Below are 20,730 nucleotides of genomic sequence, written 5' to 3' on the forward strand. Positions count from 1 at the left end.
ATAGGTCTGCCTGAGGTGGCCTTTATGAGTTCACAGTATAGAAGTCTCAGTGCTCTCCTCACTTTCTTTTGTGTTTTTGTTCTGTTGTGTTAATGTTATTTCTGTCTTGTTGATCTCCAGTTCACTTCCACGTAAGAAACATTTATATGACTAAGCGTGGTAGGTACTAAAAGAGCTTATGTTAAAATGAGTCCTCACGTTACCACAAAATAGAGAAAGAGGGTGCTGTAAGAAAAGTGTGGTGTTTGAGGGTTCAGAGAGGAAGCTATTATCTAAGGTTGGCCTAGAAAGACAACTGAGCGTAAGGACTGGATGAGGAATGTGCAGGGGCCATTAGGGCAGGCAGTGCAGAGACAGCAAAGTGGGGACTGACTTGGAGAAAAGAGCATAACTGTAGCACTGGAAAATGAAGGGAAATACTGGGAAACAGAATTGGAAAAGGGGTATATGGACTTCAGAGTGTTGAATACTAGGCTGAGAAAGTGATACATAAAATGAGGAGTAATGGAAGATAAATTTTGACTGCAGAAGTTCGGGAACTGAGCCTTAGGATGGATGTGGCATGATTTGGGAGAGACGGAGACTTGGGCAGGGGGAGATTGGACTAGAACTGGAAATTGGGGAGAGGGCTTCAGAAATGAGGGGTAAGTGTTGAAATCAGCTCACTGCAGCGTTTCTCATGGTAGTCTGTTTCCTCTGCCCCTTTGTGTTCTCCTTTCCTTCGCTTGCTCCTTCTCCAGAGATGGGGATAAAGGGTAGGGGAAAGATTAGGGAGGACAAAAAGTATTAAAATGAAGAGAAAGAACGTGGTGAGGACGGTACAGGTTGCATGCGTCAGTTCTTCTGTAGTTTAGCATTTCCTCTTCATGACTCAGTAGAGGAAAATCTAGTCTCTTCTAGTGGAAAACACGGAGAACAGGAAACCCTATTTAAAATCAGGTCACTTGACTAAGCTGTGTAACTCCTGTTCCCATCGGTGAAAGGGAAGAATACCTCCTGCAGTGTGTGTTAACCAGAGCATCTAGAATAATCTTACTGAAGAATTTTTTTAAACTACATGGGATTCATATCATTTATAGATGTAACAGACTTCCTGGGCAAATATGGGTCATAACGGGGTCCCCTTTTGTTACCTGAGTGAATGTAAACATACCTGTTAAAAGATAACTGATGTGAGTTGTATTATCTTGAACATAAGGAAATGCTGTTTGACCATTTCGACCTGCAAAACTGGCAGTTTCAGTAAGGTTTTAACCGAATAGATAGCTACCCAATAGATATCTGACCTCAGCCCAGATTTTTACCTTTTGTTGTTCTTTCATAAGCTCGTTCTTGATTAAGATACTAATTTCAGGTTCAGGGGAAGCTGTGAAAAGTCAAAAGATGGCAACAGGTAGATCAGAAGGCTTTGCAGGGAAGGAGACAAGGAGACAGGAGCTGGTGTCACACCAGCTAACAAAACCAGGATCTTTATTATGCAGTCAGTTTAGATGTAAAGATTCAGCATAAAACATTTTCCTTTCCTAGGTGGGTTAATAGGTAGTTGGGTGCAGCTTCCGCTCTTCTACAGCCTGCTGGAGACAACTTGTAAGGGACTCTAGAAAAATAATAGGAGTATTTAAATGTTAGGAAGTCGCAGTGCATATAATGTTTACTCTTTGGGTGACAGGTACACTCAAAACTCACACTTCACCTCTATGCAATATATGGCTGTAAGAAACTTGCACTTATACTCCCTAAATATATTTCTAAAATTGTAAATTTTTTAAACAAATGTTGGGAAAATAGGTCAAACATAAACAGAAAAAAAAGACTTAATGGCAGACTTAGTCATGAGTGTTCAGTGTGGTGTGACTCCTAACAGCCTAGCAGAGAACCCAGCACGTAAGTGCGCACGCACAGTCAGTAAAGGTTGTTCCAGTGTTGAAGGACAACATCTGAACGGGTATTTTTTGGTTGACGGTACACTCTCTGTTTAGATCAGAATGATTCCCTGGAGCACATCTGTAGGCAAGAATGTGGAATCATAGAAGATATGTAAGAGAAAGTTAACCAGCTATTCTTGAAGGTTGCTTTCATTGTAATCACATCTATGCATTGGGATCAGTGTGTGGCCTGTCAGTACTCTAGTTCCATTCATCTATAAACTCCAGAGAGTTTTAAGTTGTACAGAGTGCCAAGTACAATAAATGTAAACAGTATAATGTTACTGTTATATCACAGCAGTACGATTATGTGCTTACCATTGCAATGGCTAGGCATATAAGCATGACAAAGTATGGGATGACCTTATCAGGCACTAAAAGCCCAGCTCACATTTACTCAGCACTAGAAAGTGATTGTCCTGCAGGAATATAGACTGTGAGTTGAGAGCTCCAAGCTCTGCTCACACAAAACAGGCAAACCTTTACTTGAAACCATTGGTAGAAATACCATTGCAGCAAAACCTGAATGACCTAACACCCTCTTCTCCCGGGAATCCAATAGAACTGTCACCCCACATGGAAGAATCCTCAGAGAGCCTGCTTTGGGGTGATAGTGGGGTGTTTAAAGCCACCTTCCCAGTGGCTTTAATAGTCTTTGGTGCAAATCTTAACCTGAAGTCATTTCTTTTCTAGTTCCATGGTTAATTATAAATGTAATTAAATCTCTGGGCCTGATTATTGAGGTACTTGTGGACTATAAGCATATATTAATTTATTAAAGATCCAAAGAACAATAGGTGAACAAACCAATTACTTAAATAAGAAGGGGGTACAAAAGCACAGTTAATGAATGTGTTGATAGTTTTCCCTGCTGGGAATGTTACCTCCCCTGATCTTGACCTCTACCGTACATAAATACCCACATACTTCCTGCCAGGATGTCTTTTTTTAGGATGCCTTCCTTTTACTCCTGTCAACCTGGGAACTCCCGCCATCATCCTCTCCACCCTCTGACCCATACGTCTCTCCCCAGGGGAGTCCCAGGGCAGAAATCTAGCGGCTCTTTCCTCATCTTACATTCACATGCTGACACTCAGCTGCCCGGAGTTTCTTATATCCTGCCTCTCTTGCATTGTTGCGGATGCAACATTTTGTCTCCTCTTATTTCACCTGCCCACGCTTCTGTGTTTAGCAATTTTTGCAGCAGCATTGAAGTTAGGGGTGAGAGCCAGCACAGCCAGCTTGCAGCTCATGGAACACCCCATTCATGCGTGCAGAGATCAATGCTCAGGTGGTAGCTTAAGATCCAAAAATTAAGACTTTCAGCTCCCAAGATAGCTGTCATAAAGTTCACTTACTACAACTTAGGCCCTCTCTTTATAAAGAGCTCCTCAGTCTTCAGTCCATTTCTTTTATTGTGTACAATCGTAAATTAAATATGGCTCAAGATGAGAGTGGACTTGAGACATCACACTGACAAGAAAACACTAAAAAGCTAATAACTTAATCATTGAACCAGGAGTCAGAAAATCTATGAAAAACACCTAAACATCAATTGCAGCGAAGGAGCACCATGGGGCCATTTAGCATGGGAACACTCACTCTGTATTAGCCTGTGCAAGCATCGATTCACAGAAGAGCATACCAGATACATATGAAGATGTCCCTGAGTCAGCCAGAAAATGTTTGTTACGCTCCATACCAGTCTGGTTAAGTAAGAAATGAGGTAATGCGTTTTAGAAATACTTCTGTCAGAATGGTTAAAGTTAAAAATTGGGGTGTATATATAGGAGACAAGTCTTAGTTATTTGAAAGCAAATTATGTCAGAACCCCTCCTGCCTTCCCATTTCCCAGTGACACCAGATAAAGAAGGCAGTGTCATATAGACCAGGTACTGGTCATATAGACCACAGCCACTGCCACTTTGTTTGTGGTCTCCCGACTTCTGTGTTGTTGTTTATTCATGGGGTTTTCCTTCCCTTTTCTTTGGTTTCAGATGCGAGTGTCTCTCTGGCTTATGTGGTTTCCCCGTGTGTGAGGTGGGATCCACTCCCCGCATAGTCTCTCGTGGCGATGGGACACCTGGAAAGTGCTGTGATGTCTTTGAATGTGTTAATGGTACGTGGGGTTTCTCTTGTTCTCAGAGAGTGTACATTTGTGCAGGAGGAGGAGGAGGGAGGGTTCAACGTAGCTGCTTCTGCCTTTTACAAAGCAGGGTTATTAACCTTCAGGGACTTGCTGAAGGACACTCAAAAAGGTTTGCTTAAAATCCACAGTGCAGTAAAGAAAGTTAGGTTAGGAGCTATCATTCCACCCATCAGAAAGAGGATTCTGGAGATGCAATAGCAGATTGCATGTAGCTCTCATACTCAGCTGTGTTACAGAATTTCTAAAACTTAGGAATTTCAGGAAAAGGATCCTGGAGCCTGTGATAGTTTTCCTGCTGTCACTCAGTAACTGGTCCCATGGCTGTCGGGAGGTGACCTGGGTAAAACTACATTGGGCCTGGCACACTTGGGAACAGGAAAAACATTGCTCATCTTGTTTAGCATTTTCCTACTTAGAACATCTTTGCACCTGATCTTAGCCAAAAGGCTGAGAGGCAGTGGAGGGGACATCTTTAATCAGTGGGTGGTCACTGGTAGTGGCCTGCTTTAGACTTGACCCATGTGGCCCTGAAAAAGGATTCTTGGGTCACGAGATTCCTTCTGACAGAATCTGCCTCTCCCTTTGACTTTATATGGGAGGATTTGGTGTTTGGTGGCTTGATGTTTATTGAGTTTAGGTGATAGAAGGAAGGGGAACCTACAACATGCTTCTCTACCAGAATATTCATTAACAAAAAATAATGAAACTCAAGTTACATGTCAGTAACCATTCGGAGCATTATTTAGTCAATACTTGTACACACAGGAAGATGGAGATGGATTTGGACAAATACAACAAAATTACACATAGAAATATTCATATCAAATACTTCCTGTAGGAATTCAGATATCATCAGGTTTCCTGCCCTCCTTCCAAGGCAAGAAAGGTTATATTGCAGTTGAGTCCTATTTGGTTGCATCCTGTGATTTTTAGGTCCATGGCCACATGTTGTTTTTTATTGTTTATTTTTGCTTTGAATAAACACTTGCAGTATGGCTTTATGGTTAAGAAAGAACACAGACTAGAACTAAATAACCACAGTTTGAAAATTGGGTCCTGCACTCACTAGCTGGGTTAACTTTAAGGAAGCTTCTTGGTTTCCCTGGGCCTCAGTTTCCACAGCTGTAAAATGGACTGAGTAACAGTTAAATTAAATAATACAGGTGATCTACTTGGAATTTTGCCTCAGATGCAAATAATCTTTAGTATTCTTTTTTTTTTTTTTTTTTTTTTTTTTTTTTTTGAGACGGAATCTTACTCTGTCACCCAGGCCAGAGTGCAGTGGCACGATCTCAGCTCACTGCAAGCTCTGCCTCCCAGCTTCACGCCATTCTCCTGACTCAGCCTCCTGAGTAGCTGGGACTACAGGCGCCCACCACCACGCCCAGCTTATTTTTTTGTATTTTTAGTAGAGACGGGATTTCACTGTGTTAACCTGGATGGTCTCGATCTCCTGACCTTGTGATCCACCTGCCTCAGCCTCCCGGAGTGCTGGGATTACAGGCGTGAGCCACTGTGCCCAGCCAATAATCTTTAGTATTCTATGTGCACACTTTCTATTCACATCCAGAGGCACAGTCCTGGACATTGGGGGTGGGGGATAGAGATGGTAAGGTTGAGCTTCCTAACTTACAGGCCTTATAAATACAAGCATACAGGAAGGGGGAACAGAAAAAGTTCTGTACACTTAAATCACCTCTCGGTGCCTCTCCCCACTCCAGTCATTATTTAACCAGTAATAACATCCATTAAACACAAGGAAATAGCCAAACAGACCTTTTTTCTGGAGGTGCTACCGTTTAATTTATGATAGGTGAGATTTTGTGAATAGTTGTACCACTGGAGACAGAAATAGTCACTGCTTGCCTAGGTTCCCAGCGTCTCAGATGCGCTTCATCCAGTGCTCATCACTTGGAAAATACTTATGCTCATGCCTGTCTCTCGCTCCAGAATGTGAACTGCTGGAGGACAGGAGTCTGTCACATTCATCCTTGTGTCTGTGGATGTTACCCTATTATCTGCCTCACAGAAGACACCCAGATTTTGTTGCATGAGCCAGTCAATGATCTCATTCGTATCATCTTAGTTCCCTCTAGAGGTGTCTGTTAAGTGTCAGTCCATAAATGGGTTACTTTGTAGGAATCCTCTATCTCTTATTGCCCTACACTTTAATCTTAAGTCATTTGTCCCCTGAAACTATCTCTAGTGGAAAGATTTGCTGGTGTTTCCTGTGGGTGAGGAACCAGAGTGCCCTTCTTCTCTCTTTGCTTCTTGGTTCTGGATACCCATGGGTCATGCCTCTCTTATCAGAACATTGACTATGTCTTGCTGCAGTCTGATGTGTCTCAAACTACTAATAGCCGCACCTCCACTTTAGCAGCCTTGGGATCAATCTGCAGGGCCTGTCCTAATTTATTGCCACTTACTATAGAGCTCTGACTTCTGGAATAGGAGTTGCTATCTGTCATGAGAAGATGTTGAGTGGACAAAACACAGTCACTACATCTCTGGTGGATGCTTCTTTCTTGCCACCATAAACTTGTTGAGTGATTTTTACTTTCTTCGTAATCATGCACAACTGACTCTATTATATCAGTCATTCACCTGTAGAGGAGACTAGGAACTAATACTGTGAAGATTCATAATCCTACAAAATATTGTTAAGAACATTGTGTCTCAAAGTCTATATTTTACTTCTTTTGACATATACCTTCATACTCATACAGACACATATATATTGATATATGAATGTGTTTCTGTATGTAAATATAAACATACTTATCACCTAATGTCCTGGAAAAATCTGTTGTTGTAAGGTCACCATTACAAGATAGATATTACATATCAAAGATTCGTTATCATCACTTAGAAAAGCAGAGGTCTATTTTATATGTATAAAAACACTTGCTTATCCACAGAAGATGTGAGGAAACTTTACAGTGAGAACAGATTCCATAACATAGTGGTAAAATATTTATGAGAAAGGAGAATCACAGCCATAGAATTGTAAGTAAAAGTTGGAAGTGAAAAATCAAACAGAAAGTACCCACAGGTATGTAGTCCATTAGTGCCTGTGCAGTTGTGGGAGTTAAACGTTAAATTAGGCCCCCAGTTTTCTGGCCATCAAAGTGAAAAAGGAGATAGGGTCAAATACGCAGTTCTTATTTTCAGAGAGAAAAATGCCTGCTGGACGGGACAACCATCTCTCTGAGATTTTTCATATGGAAAGGAAAGGATTTCATCCCATTGAATGATGAAGTTGATCATGTGCTTGATTGCATTAACACCACAAATGCAGAAATGGGTTTCCTGGGGTTGTTCTCAATAAAAAGCAAAGGCAAAATATTAAAATGCAGCTCAGTTCTGAAAGGTCAGATTGACACAGCTAGACTCTAGGTGCTTGGAACATTTTTTCTCAATTTTGCGAACTGCCCAACATGGTGAGGTAGATCCATAGACCCCAGTTCAGGAGATTGCGGGTGAAATGTTAACATGACTGACCCCACGTGCAGAAATGGGTTATGCACTGCCGTACTCACTTCCTATGCTGCCATCCATATGATCCATATGCTTATGTGGTTTTTTTTTCTTTTTAAGATAAACTTTAAAATGAAAACGTACAATTTTAAAATACACAGAACTTGAAAACTCATGAGTTTTGAGAACACTAGCCTGATGAGTAGATGGAGAGAGAGCATCCTCCATAAATACTACTTTTTTTTTTTTTTTTTTGGAGTTTGATTTTATTTTGTTGTGGTGGAGGGATGGGAGAGTTGCAAACCAGTTCATGACAGTTTGTAACTGCATTCTCTGACAAGCACCGAAAGTAGAACTTACGAGGCATTGGCTGAACAAGATCCCTGTTATTTAGAAACCAAAGGAACAGGTGGTGTGATTATGTTCCTTTTATGTGAACTTAGAAGTCATCAAAATCATCACCTAAAAATATGACCTCCAAAGCAGTGTTGTAACAGCCCTCCACCTTCATCAAGAACCTGTTGTACGTCTGCTCCGGCCCACAAACAAGTGTTCCATCAGCAGTCAGCTGGAGCTGGACAATGGCCTCTACTGTTAGATGGGTGTGTGTTCTCCACTTAACACAGTACCCCCTACTGTCTTACATGTGGCCCACCTCTCATTCCTGGAGGCTTTTGGGTTTGAAATCCTAGGTGTAGAATGTGCAAGCGATTATTTGGTTTCTTAGATATGAACATTTGTCCAACGTACGTACACAAACATCTAGATAAAATGGAATATCTTGGTTGGAATGTCGTAGACAAAAGCTGACTCTTGTCTGTGTGACCTGCTTATAAAATGTTCCCCAAGTGAGTAAATGAATTAGTCTGTAGTATTGTTACTGAGTATAAGCCAGTTGAAACTACCAGAAATATTTTTAGCCTTTATGGTATTTAATACTGAACCATTAGTTCTGAGAGCATAGTTAGCAGGGCCGTATATATTGAGGCTAGCCCCCATTCACAGCTCTAAACAAGTCATCAGTACAAAAGAGGAAGAGTACCCTCTTCCCGGTGGTGCCAAGAGTGGTGGGTGGATGGAGTGGGGATGGGAGCATTACTTGTATGTGGCACAAGTAGCCAAAAGCAATTTCAGGGGGTTATGAAGTAAGTTCAGAGAAAGTATATCTGAATACAACTTAGCCTGTGTTTTTAGCCTGTTTTGTGCCATTTGAAATAGTTCTATTTTGGAGCACTGTCCCTGCAGCACTCTGCTTCTCACAGCAGTATTAAAATGCGGCGCTAACAATGAGGAGCCTGGGTGAAGGTCATGCTGCCCACCCAGTAATTAGTTCCTGTTTTATTCAGACATATGCGAAAGGTTAATAAAAACTAGAAGTAATCGTGTGTTGGCCCTGACAGAATTTTCTCTAAGATATAACGTGTGAAATCACCATTTAAAGGGGAGCCGTACCCAATGTTAGCTTGCTCCTCATGTAAAATTTTGGCCCAGAAAATTCAGACCTGCAGCCTGTTAATTTTTAAAAAACACACACTATTACAGAAAACATCGATTAAGAACGCACTGTCTATATAGCAATTATGCTCGTAATGTTTCTAAGGACATAATGTCTTCTACTGATACAACAACGGAGATATTCTGGCACTTTGAGAGAAATACTCCACTCAGTATGTGTTTATTGAGCACCCCTCGTGTTCCTGGGGGCTTGTTAAGCTAATTTTGTTGAAGAGTGATACAAATTGTTGTAATCCTTTATAAGAGTTGTTCTCTTTCCCTTTTCCTGAAATAGGATATGCTTGGTGTCCTCCAGCACACACACACTTCCCCTTTCTCCCTGTGGAATAAGCCAATTGAAACTAGCAAAAATATTTTTAGTCTTACAATATTTAATACCGAGCCATTAATTATGAGAGTATAGTTAGCAAGACTTTATTAAAGCGAGTCCACATTCACAACTTTAAGAGCATATCATCAGTATAATAAAAGGAAAACCTAAGGATTTAAAAATACACAGAACTCAAGAACTCCTGAGTTTTAAAAATAGTAGCTTGGATGAATAGATGGAGAGAACATCGTCCATAAATATTACTGCTCTTTTCACTTTGGTTTTAATTTGTTTTGGTGAAGGGATGGGACAAGCTGCATGTCGAAGCTGCAGAGAGTTATCTAGAAGATTTAGCTATGATAAGTGATGAAGGTGGCTACACTAAACAGATACTCAGTGTAGACAAAGCAGCCTTGTATGGAAAGAAGATGCCATCTGGGACTTTCATAACAAGAGAGAAGTCAATGCCTGGATTCAAAGAATAGACTGATTCTTATTAGGGGCTAATGCAGCTGATGACTTTAAGTTTAAGCCAGTGCTCATTTGCCATTCCAAAAACCCTAGGCTCTTAAGAATTATGCTTAATCTACTCTGCCTGTGCTTTATAAATGGAACAACAAAGCCTGGATGACAGCATGGTTTATTGATTATTTTAAGCCAACTATTGAGACCTACTACTCAGAAAAAGATGTTTCTTCCAAAATATTACCGCTCATTGACAATGCACCTGGTCTCCCAAGCTCTGATGGAGGTGTACAAGATTAGTGTTGTTTTCATGCCTACTAACACAACATCCATTCTGCAGCCCATGGACCAAGGAGTCATTTCAACTTTCAAGTCTTGTTATTTAAGAAAAGCATTTCGTAAGGCTGTAGCTACTGTAGATGGTCATTCCTCTGACGGATCAGAACTAAATCAATTGAAAACCTTCTGCAGAGGATTCACTCACCATTCTAGATGCCATTAAGACCACAGGTGATTCAGGGGAAGGTGTCACAATATTAACATGGAGTTTGGAAGAAGTTGATTCCAACCCTCATGAATGACTTTGAGGAGCTGAAGACCTCAGTGGAGGAAGTAACTGCAGATGTGGTAGAAGGAGCAAGTGAACTAGAATTAAATATGGAACATGCAGAATGTGACTGAATTGCTGCAATCTCATGATAAAACTTGAAAGGATGAGGAGCTACTTCTTATGGATGAGCAAAGAAAGTAGTTTCTTGAGATAGAATCTACTCCTGGTGAGGATGCTGTGACAACAACTTCACCAGATGAAATGACAACCAGGGCTTTAGACTACTACATAAATTCAGTTGATAAAGCAACGGCACGGTTTTAGAGGATTGACTCCAGTTTTGAAACAAGTTCTACTGTAAGTGAAATGCTATCAAACAGCATCACATGCTGCAAAGAAATCTTTCATGAAAGGAAGAGTTAGTCAGTGTGGCAAACTTCATGTTGTGTTATTTAAAGAAATTGCCACAGCCACCCCAACCTTCAGCAACCACCATCCTGATCAGTCAGCAGCCATCAGCATCAAGGCAATACCTTCCACCAACAGAAAGATTACTATTTCCTGAAGGCTCAGATGATCGTTAGCAGTTTTTAGCGATAAAGTATTTTAAATTAAGGAATGTACATTGCTTTTTAGACACAATGCTATTGTATACTTAATAGACTATAGCAGGAGTGTCCAATCTTTCACCTTCCCTGGGCCACATTGGAAGAAGAAGGATTGTCTTGGGCCACATTTAAATACACTAACACTAATGATAGCTAATTAGCTTAAAACACACACACACACATACATCTTACAATATTTTAAGAAAGTTTACAAATTTGTGTTGGACTGTATTCAAAGCCATCCTGGGCCTCACGTGGCCCGCAGGCTGCAGGTTAGGCAAGCTTGGACTACAGTATAGTGTTAACATAACTTTTAAATGCATTGGGAAACCAAAAAGTTCATGTGACTTGCTTGAGCTGGTCTGGAACTGAACCCACAATATCTTTGAGGTATGTCTATCACCATCCACCAATCAGTGTAGTTTGGTAGGTAGTAGCATATACTAATAGTCTGTATTGCAAAATTCTCTTTTAGGAGTTCTGAAATATATTCAAGAAGAAAGGGAAGATTCCAGAACTTAGAAACATAAAGTTTAATTTTTCAGACACGAAACACATACAAAAATCACTAAGAAGGCACTTCTGTGTTTCATATTGAGAAGTACAAATTACACAGTAAATTATTTCTTCATAACCCTTTTCTCTTCCACGTCTACTTAAATCATCCTTTTGTGGAGGTTGTGGCAATCTCCATACTGTTCTGAGATTCACATCTACCTCTGATAGGTGAAGAAGTAATTGGCCGTTGCTCCTCAAAAACCACGGGTAGCCTTTTTGTCATATACTTTTATGAAGAGCCTCTATAAATCTCTCTGAACATCAAACAGATTTCACTGTGTTGTGTGACTTTTTTCACCCTTAAAGATTGGTTGTGTTTCCAGGCTGTGTTTTTAGGATTCTCCATCTTTCTCAGTTCCACTCCACTCCCTTGATCCTTTTGCTTTTGCTAGTGAAGCCTAAGTGCCACAGTTGTCTTGTCAGTCCCATCCCCTCCTGTTTAAGCTTTTGCACACCCTACCATAAAAACAAGTCCACCTGAAGCAGCTTTATTTATAACGAGAACCTGTCCTTCACACTTCCTCAGATCTGTACCAGGGTTTGTGACTTCACCCAGATGGTAGCTGTGGTTGATCAACTCAACCAAATAATTAATATTGATTGGTTTATTAATTTTTTTTAGTTTCCATGGATGGTCATTTTGTTAGAGTACGGTATTTTGCCTTGCTCCACAGCCTGCAAATTTAATGTATAAAAGTACTCCGTTTTCTATGCTTTTTGGAACTTATAGTCTAGCTGCCCAGTTCCTTTCAATCCCAACTCAGATTAGTTAGCTATAGAAGAATTCTGAGATACAATAAGATGATTCTTTTTTAACATTAATTTTCTGAAAAAATGTTATATCCATGTAGCACTACGGAAGGAGTTTAAATATTCACATGTGCTACATGTGCACACATAAAATCACTGTTTGTCTCATTCATGTGACTTTAAGCAAATCACCTCATCTCTTTAAGTTTCATCTTCATTATCGAAAAAACTGGTATTAATAATACTTGTTCTGTCTTCTTAGAGGGGTTGTTACAAAATAAATAGAAAGTAATTATCCTCAAGTGCAGTGCAAATGCATATCCTCAAAATGCAGTGAAAGTATTTTAGACATGCAAGGTGACATATTAAATGATTTGGGGATGGATACAAGACCCCATGAAAGACATCATCCAGCTTTCACCAGCAGATTGATCAGGGCTCGTCACCTCAGGAGAACTTTCTTCAGCTTAGGAGTACTTTTTTAAAAAATAGCTTTAGGAGACACCATGTAATTTGCCAACTTAAGTTGTGCAATTCTGTTGTTTTCAGTGTATGCTCAGAGTTGTGCAATCATCAACACAATCAATTTCAGAACATTTTCATCAAGCCACGAGAAAACTCCTGAACTGATTGCGGTTACTGCCCATTTTCTCCCAAAGCTCTCAGATCGAGGCAACAACTAATCTACTTTCTATCTCTATAGACGTGCCTATGATGGGTGTTTCATATAAGTAGAGTTATATAGTATTAATATGTTGTCTTTTGTGACTGGCTTCTTCCACTTAGCATAGTATTTTCAAGTGTTATTCATGTTATATTGCATATCAGAACTTCATTTCTTTTTATGGCCGCGTAATATTTTATTGTATAGTTACACTGCTTTTTGTTTATGTATCAGTTAATGGATATTTAGGTTCTTTCTTTTCTTGGCTCTTGGGCTGCTAGTAACATTTGTTTATAGTGCTTTTATGTGGGGTATATATTTTCATTTCTCTTGGGTATATACCTAATAGTAGAGTTGCTTGATGATATGGTAACTCAAATTAAGGAACTCCCAGACTGTTTTCCAAAGCAGCTATGCTTTTACATCCTCACTAGAAATCTATGAGAATTCCAGTTTCTCCACATCCTCATCAGTACTCGTTACTATTTTTTAATTATATCCATCATAGCGGGTGTGAAATGGTGTTCATTGCAGCTTAGATTTGAATTTCCCTATTGACTAATGATTCGAGCATCTTTTCATGTGTTTATTGGCCATTTCTGTCTTATTTGGAAAAGTGTCTGTTCAAAGGTTTGCCCATTTTGATTACATTATTTTTATCATTTAATTATGGGAGTTCTTGGTACCAATTTTTTAAAATCAGATACATGATTGCAAATACTGTCTCCCAGTTTGTAGGGTTGTCTTTTTACCTTTTTGATGGTGTCCTTCTAAGTGCCAAAGTTGATGAAATCCAGTTTATCTGTTTTGTTCTTTTGTTGCTTATGCTTTCAATGTCACATCTTAGAAACCACTCCCTTATCAAAGGACACAAAGATTAACTCTTAGGCTTCCTTCTAAGAGCACTATAGTTGTAGCTGTTGTATTTAGATCATAACTCTATGATTCATTTTGAGTTAATTTTTGTATATGGTGTGAGACATAGGGGTTTCTTCTTTATTCTTTTCCATGTAGATGATCCAGTTGCCCCAAAAGACTTTCAACCTCAGGCCTGGCACGGTGGCTCACACCTGTAATACCAGCACTTTGGGAGGCCAAGGTGGTTGGATTACTTGAGGTCAGGAGTTCAAGACCAGCCTGGCCAACATGGTGAAACCCCATCTCTACTAAAAATACAAACATTAGCTGGGCATGGTGGCATGCACCTATAGTCCCAGATACTCAGGAGGCTGAGGCAGGAGAATCACTTGAACCCAGGAGGTAAAGGTTGCAGTGAGCTTAGATCATGCCACTCTACTCCAGCCTGGGTGACAGAGTGAAACTCCATCTCAAAAAAAAAAGACTTTCAACCCCTTTGAGTCTTGACCGTCTTGTCAAAATATCTGTAAATGTGATAGTTTATTTCTGAACTCTCAATTCCATTGAACTATATATCTATTCCTGTGGCAGTACCACATAGTCTTGAATACTATAGCATTGTATTATGTTTTGAAATCAGGAAGTATGAGTTCTCTAACTTTGTTCTCCCTTTTAAGATTGTTTTGGCATTTCTGAGTGCCTTGCATTTTCATATGAATTTTAGGATCAACTTATCAATTTCTACAGAAGAGCCAGCTAGGAGTTTGATAGAGATTGCATTGAACATGTACGTCAATTTGGGGAATATTTCCATTTAAACAATGTTGTCTTTCAATCCATGAACACGGGATGTCCCATTTATGTAGGCCTTTTTAATTTTTTGAAAATGTCAAAATACAAGTTTGCACTTACATTATTAAATTTATTCCTAAGTATTGTATGCTTTTTGATGCTATTGTGATTGGAATTGTTTTCCTCATTTTCTGATTGTCATTACTAGTGTGTAGAAACACAATTTGGGGAGTTGCAATTGTACCCTGCAACCTTGTTGAACTTGTTCATACTTTCTGATCGTTTTTTAATGGATCCCTTAGAACTGTTTATATACAAGATCATGTCATGTCATCTACAATTAGAGATAGTTTTACTTCTTCCTTTCCCATCTGGATGCTTTTTATTTATTTATTTTTCCTATTTGCTCTGGCTAGAATTTTCACCACTATGTCAAATTGAAGTGGTGAGAGCACACTTCATTGTCTTGTTCCTGATCTTAGGGGGAAAGTACTTGGACTTTCACCATTAAGTATGAGGTGAGCTGTAGGATTTTTATAGATGCCATTTATCAAGTTGAGGAAGTTCCATTCTGTTCTTAGTTGGTTGAGCATTTTTATCATGAGAGAATATTAGATTCTGTCAGATGCTAAAAACTGTGTCTGTCGAATGATCATGTTGCTTTTGTTCCTTATTCTGTGACATGTCATATTAACATTAATATTTTTGGATGTTAAACCAACCTTGCATTCTTGGAATAAGTCTCACTTGGTCGTGGTGTGTAATTTTGTTTATATGTTGCTGGATATGGTCTGCTAGTAATTTTTTTTAAGATGTTTGTGTCTACATTTATAATATACTGACCCGTAGTTGTGTTTTCTTGTGATGTCTTGGTGGGAGTTATTTTAAATCAACTAAAATTAAAGAATGAATGTAGGGAGAATGTTTCAAGGCAGAGAAAAGTTTAAAAATCATTGATATCATGATGAGACTTCTAAATATGGGACTATGAGTCCTTAGCAGAACATAACCCTGAAGCACAGTGGAAAGAGCACAAGGTTTCAGTTGAAGAGCTACTGTTTTTGCTGTATGACTTTGAGTAAACTATCTAGAATTTCCTCACTTTTTAATTCAGGATAATAATACCTATGTCAGGCCTTCATTATGGGGATTAAGTGAGGTGATACATGTAGAGAGTATGTTGTTAAAGGCCAAACACTATTAAAATTATATGTGTTTATACCATATATAGAGAAAAAGAACATAAGAGAGAGCACTGGAGGAACCGAACATCACCACTTCAAAAAAGATGGTAATAAAATTTTTGAGGCAGAACAAAACCTAATATGGAGACAGGATCATTCATTTGAGGTAGACAATGATTTAACCAAACAAATAGAATCACTTTTAAAGCACATACCAAATATGTGAGTGTCATGGTCATAAAGTTTACCTTTGTCTGGGTTGGAAGGAAGTCAGTGTAGATTTTACTAGGGGGAATTTCTGTTCCTTGGTGTAAACTGGATAACAATGTGTTTTGTTTACTTTGTTTTGCTTCATTTTATTGTTTTCTGTTACATAAACTTATATTGAGTTTAGTAAATTTCCATCAAATTATAACCTCCTGCTATTAGAAATTTTCTAGAGGCTGTTTGAAAAACATCAAGGGATACAACTAAAAGATGACTACAAATATGCTTTGTTTGTTTTAACTCTTTTCAGATACAAAGCCAGCCTGCATATTTAACAACGTGGAATATTATGATGGAGACATGTTTCGAATGGACAACTGTCGGTTCTGTCGATGCCAAGGGGGCGTTGCCATCTGCTTCACTGCCCAGTGTGGTGAGATAAACTGTGAGAGGTACTACGTGCCTGAAGGAGAGTGCTGCCCAGTGTGTGAAGGTAAGAAAAGGTGCTAATTGCAGATTAACAGGCGTATGCATGGTATAGAGTTCTGAAATCGAAATTGTCCTAATTTAGTCTCATCCAAAAGTAAAGGAATGTTGAAGTTCCTTGTTTAGAACTCTTTTAGGACACCGTGGTCTGTCTTCTAGCATGTTAAAGCCAGGTAGAGTGTGTAGAAACACTTCCCTGAGGGAAGCTATGCCTGGGTGTAGATGATGGGTCACATCTTTCCATAGGCAGCGTGAGATGTCCCGGAGTTGTTTTCCATTCCTCCCCTGCAGTTCTAGCAAGTCCTCAGCAAGTCCTGGGGCAAAGCTTTATCTTTATCCTGGCATTAGAGCTCACCACCTGCTCACCTCAGATTGCTCAGTTAGGATAACGCGGACCTCACCCTGACAGTCTCAGTCTGCCGGCCCAGAGAGGAACTAACCCTGCCCCTGTCACAATACCCAGGCCTCTCCAGGGAGATCAGGGACCTGCTACTGCTTCTCTGAAAATATGTGGTGGTTCACATGGGGTCATGGTATCAGGTAGCGGTGACACCAGCTCGAGGCCCAGCCAGGTGTCAGGTGTGACTCTCAGGAATCTGCTTTCTCTGGATTCCCGTCTTCTCTCCAGGAAGTAATATGTTCATGTTCTTTCATCAGGCTGCATCTTCCCATCACTGATGTTCATAAATAATAAGCATTTCAAAACAGTTGCTCTGAGCATCACTTGCGGCAACCCACACATTTTACAGATTAGGATGTTCAAGTTCAGAAGAGAAAAGTCACTTGCCTGGGTTTACAGTGCAGCCAGTAACAATAACCCCATGCCTGACTCTGTCTGTAGTGTTCTTCTGACAACACAACACTGTTTCCCCAGAAAGGAGGGTCATGTGAGCCTTTGTGTCCTAACTGGGCCCCAGATCTTCAGTCTGAAGTCTCATGTGTTAATCTTATGCCTGATCCCTGCACACAAAGTGGGAGGCACAGTGTCATGCCACTTTCCATACTTCCTCATTTTCATAACATTGTCTCCTTTTGATGTTTGAGCTGTATTTGCCACATAATACTGATCTGAAAATGTTTAAAGTATAACAATTGCATTCCTAACATGGTTCGTAACAGTGAGTCCTTTTCCCTATTAGAGGTTATTTTAGCCACCATAGGAGAAAAGTAGTTTATTTTTTAGGTGATGTTGACAATTAAAAAGAATTACTTCAAATTTTTAACCTTCCTAATTGATTTGTTCCCTACCTTCCCCCAGTCTGTAATAGTTCTGCAACTGAGCAGCAGTTGATGCTGTAAAAATGTAGATACGAACCTCTGTGTAGTCATCGTAGTTGTCTGGGCATGGATCCGGTTATGTCTCACTTCCTGGAATTCAAATCCAGCCTCAATGTAGAAAAATATGTATTCTAATACTTTTTACACAGGAATTTAAAAAATCTTGTCTTGCTCAGGTCCATTGGCCGCGTCCCTCTCTGGCAGACTGCCTTCCTAACGCTGTGATGGCATTATTTTAAATGTTGACCTTCTAACTTTATTATAATGCCCTAATATGTCCTTAGAATAAAGATGACCAAACTCTAAACTGTCTGGATTCCTCTCCCAGCACAGCAGTACTTGTTTGTTGAACCCAATTTTTTATGTATTTCTGAGAAAGAAAATTGAGTAATTTATCTAGTTGCTCTCAATAGAGGGATAAGTGAGGGTTTCATATGCAGTATTTATATCCTTGTCAATAACCTCAGAAACATTTTCTTTTTTTTTTTTACAGTAGCTTTGGCTACTTCTGTCTCCCACCTGGGGCTGCAGCTTAGCTTCACAGCTTATGGGAGAAAAAATGGCCTAAGTTCACAGCCCTCCTCCAAGGCAGTGACCCATGGTATGTCTAGACCAGCCTTGTCATGAACAAGGCCACAGCAAGAGCACTGTTGCCCACATGGTCCTGCAGGCACATGAGATAGAGTTCTAGAAGTAACAGTATCACTCTGATTTAGACAGGGCATTGTTCCTTCCACTTTACAGGTAGGGAAACTGAGGTTTGATAAACATTTATGTCTACAACTGTGAAGACATTGTCAGAGCCTAATATGGATTCATGTTTTCTAATTACCAACCCACAGTTCTTGCCACAAAGCTTTCCAGCTTTACAGAGTGATAATACCTGCACGTTGGTTTTTAGACTACAGATCCTCTTCTCTGGCACTGCTGTGTCAGGATGAGTAGACATAAATTCAGTGTGACAGCTGTTTTTGCATGCACCCCCAGAGACTCCTCATGCAACCCTGAGCTTCTGTTGATCACAGTGGGAATAGAACTGCTGATGACTAGAACCCAGGAAAAAAATGTCTCTGGGTGCAGGCAGAGATAAGATTTAGAATATGCTCGGTCTAACTCTGAACTCATGTTCTCATTTAGATCCAGTGTATCCTTTTAATAATCCCGCTGGCTGCTATGCCAATGGCCTGATCCTCGCCCACGGAGACCGGTGGCGGGAAGACGACTGCACATTCTGCCAGTGCGTCAATGGTGAACGCCACTGCGTTGCGACCGTCTGCGGACAGACCTGCACAAACCCTGTGAAAGTGCCTGGGGAGTGTTGCCCCGTGTGCGAAGGTAAATCTTGTAGATGCTAATGAGTCCCTTGCGAATGTCTTGTGTTGGAGAAGCTTCTACCAATGTATGTTCTTGTTTGTTTATTTCCTCGGGCATAATGTCTGCTTCACGCTGTTACCAGTTGCCGACAAATTGATCAAACAGCTCAAACTAATCATTTGAGGGAAATGTTGCACATGTAAAATGAGAATAGTGTGGTCATTATTTTGCCATTGCAAATATGCGCATCTGAATACCTTACAGTATAAGAATGTATACATTTTAATTAAGTTCACTTTGAGCCTAATTAACATCCAAAGGTCAATCTAACAAAATGAAATTGAAAATGAGACCGATGAGTCAAGCGTAGCAGGTTTGACTTGTGACGCTTGCATAAGCCCAAGGGTCCTGGCAACTAGAAGAAAAGACTGGAACCATCAAAGGCAATTTGCACTGCCTAGTGCCGTCACCGAGTATCTATTCTACTTCTCACATCCCAATGGCTGTGGCTTTGCAATTCCTGTAGTGCTGTTATTTATTTTGTGGTTACCTGCATTTGATACCTCTCTTCTTGTTCAGTGGAGGGAAGCCTGAGGCATCCTGGACTAGTTTTTCTGTCCTGACTCCTATTCCAGCTCATTTCCTCCATCCTGGGTAGATTCTCTGCATACTTAACTCATGTCAGTTTTTAATCTTGTGTCCATGTCTGTTAGTGCAGACAAGGGTTTGAATATTTATACAGACATTTCTAATAGAGGGTATCCAGCATTAAGAAGCATGTTTGCATAGTAAAATGAACTAATGTGGGTCAAAAATTAATTCATGTTGAAGATGGATCTTTCTAGAATTTCTAAAAACAGATACTGAAAAATGGACTTATCTTTCCAGAAAGTCAGTTAAGTAGACTAAGTCTTTTAAGTACAAAGAAGTCTTGTGCTTCCACCGAAATGTTAATAAACTCAGACTCCAGAGTTTGCCTGACTAGCTTCATCAGCCTCTGAGGGGCTAGACTTATTAAAGACCTTAAAAATCATATAAAAGTTTAACCTTGAGGACTCGTTCTATTGACATCACCGATTCCTTCATCATTACTATACTCAGAGTGCAGCTGCCACACTCCAAAACTTTATAGCTTCCAGATGACCAGTTTTGTGGAAGTCATCCACCCCTTCATGTATATTTACTCCTCCCGTTCCCTAAAGGCAGCATTTCAGTGCTGGAAAAAAAGAGCATGTAGAAATACATATAATGGTCGTAGAGTCGGCTTTACAGGAAAGGGTGCCTTACTGAATCAGATGAAGATAAGAATATCTGTCCCTAAGAATTAGGGACAATCTGTTGTCAACTTGAAATATTTAATTACAAATATTTGGGACACACCGTAGGGAAAATGAAAAGCATAAATTCATAATCCAGTAAACATTAGCCCTTTAACCTCATGGGTCTTGTGTCATAAATTCAAAATAAAACTTTAAAAACTTGTTAAAGAATAAAAGAGCCTTTCCTCTGGAAGTAAATGAGAGGAAGGCTGATCCTTTCGCACCCATCTTTTGCATTCATCAGCATATCCATCACAAAGAGTGGAGAAGGAAGGCGGTTGGTGAACAGGTAAATACATATATAACTCATTTATTACCATT

General features: G+C 39.9%; 1 protein-coding gene across 4 annotated transcripts in view; it reads left to right on the plus strand.

The window, feature by feature from the left end:
• Nucleotides 1-20,730, plus strand: part of LOC105464838 (cysteine rich transmembrane BMP regulator 1) — a 196,452-nt gene that overhangs the window by 107,000 nt on the left and 68,722 nt on the right. For all 4 annotated transcript variants that reach the window (XM_011712923.3, XM_011712925.3, XM_011712926.3 and 1 more), the window contains 3 exons: nt 3,923-4,044; nt 16,323-16,505; nt 18,914-19,111. In XM_011712923.3, the coding sequence (XP_011711225.1) occupies nt 3,923-4,044; nt 16,323-16,505; nt 18,914-19,111 (503 nt within the window). The remainder of the gene's footprint in view (nt 1-3,922; nt 4,045-16,322; nt 16,506-18,913; nt 19,112-20,730) is intronic.

The sequence above is a fragment of the Macaca nemestrina genome, chromosome 13 (assembly GCF_043159975.1).
Source record: "Macaca nemestrina isolate mMacNem1 chromosome 13, mMacNem.hap1, whole genome shotgun sequence".
In the NCBI taxonomy this organism is placed as follows: Eukaryota; Metazoa; Chordata; class Mammalia; order Primates; family Cercopithecidae; genus Macaca; species Macaca nemestrina.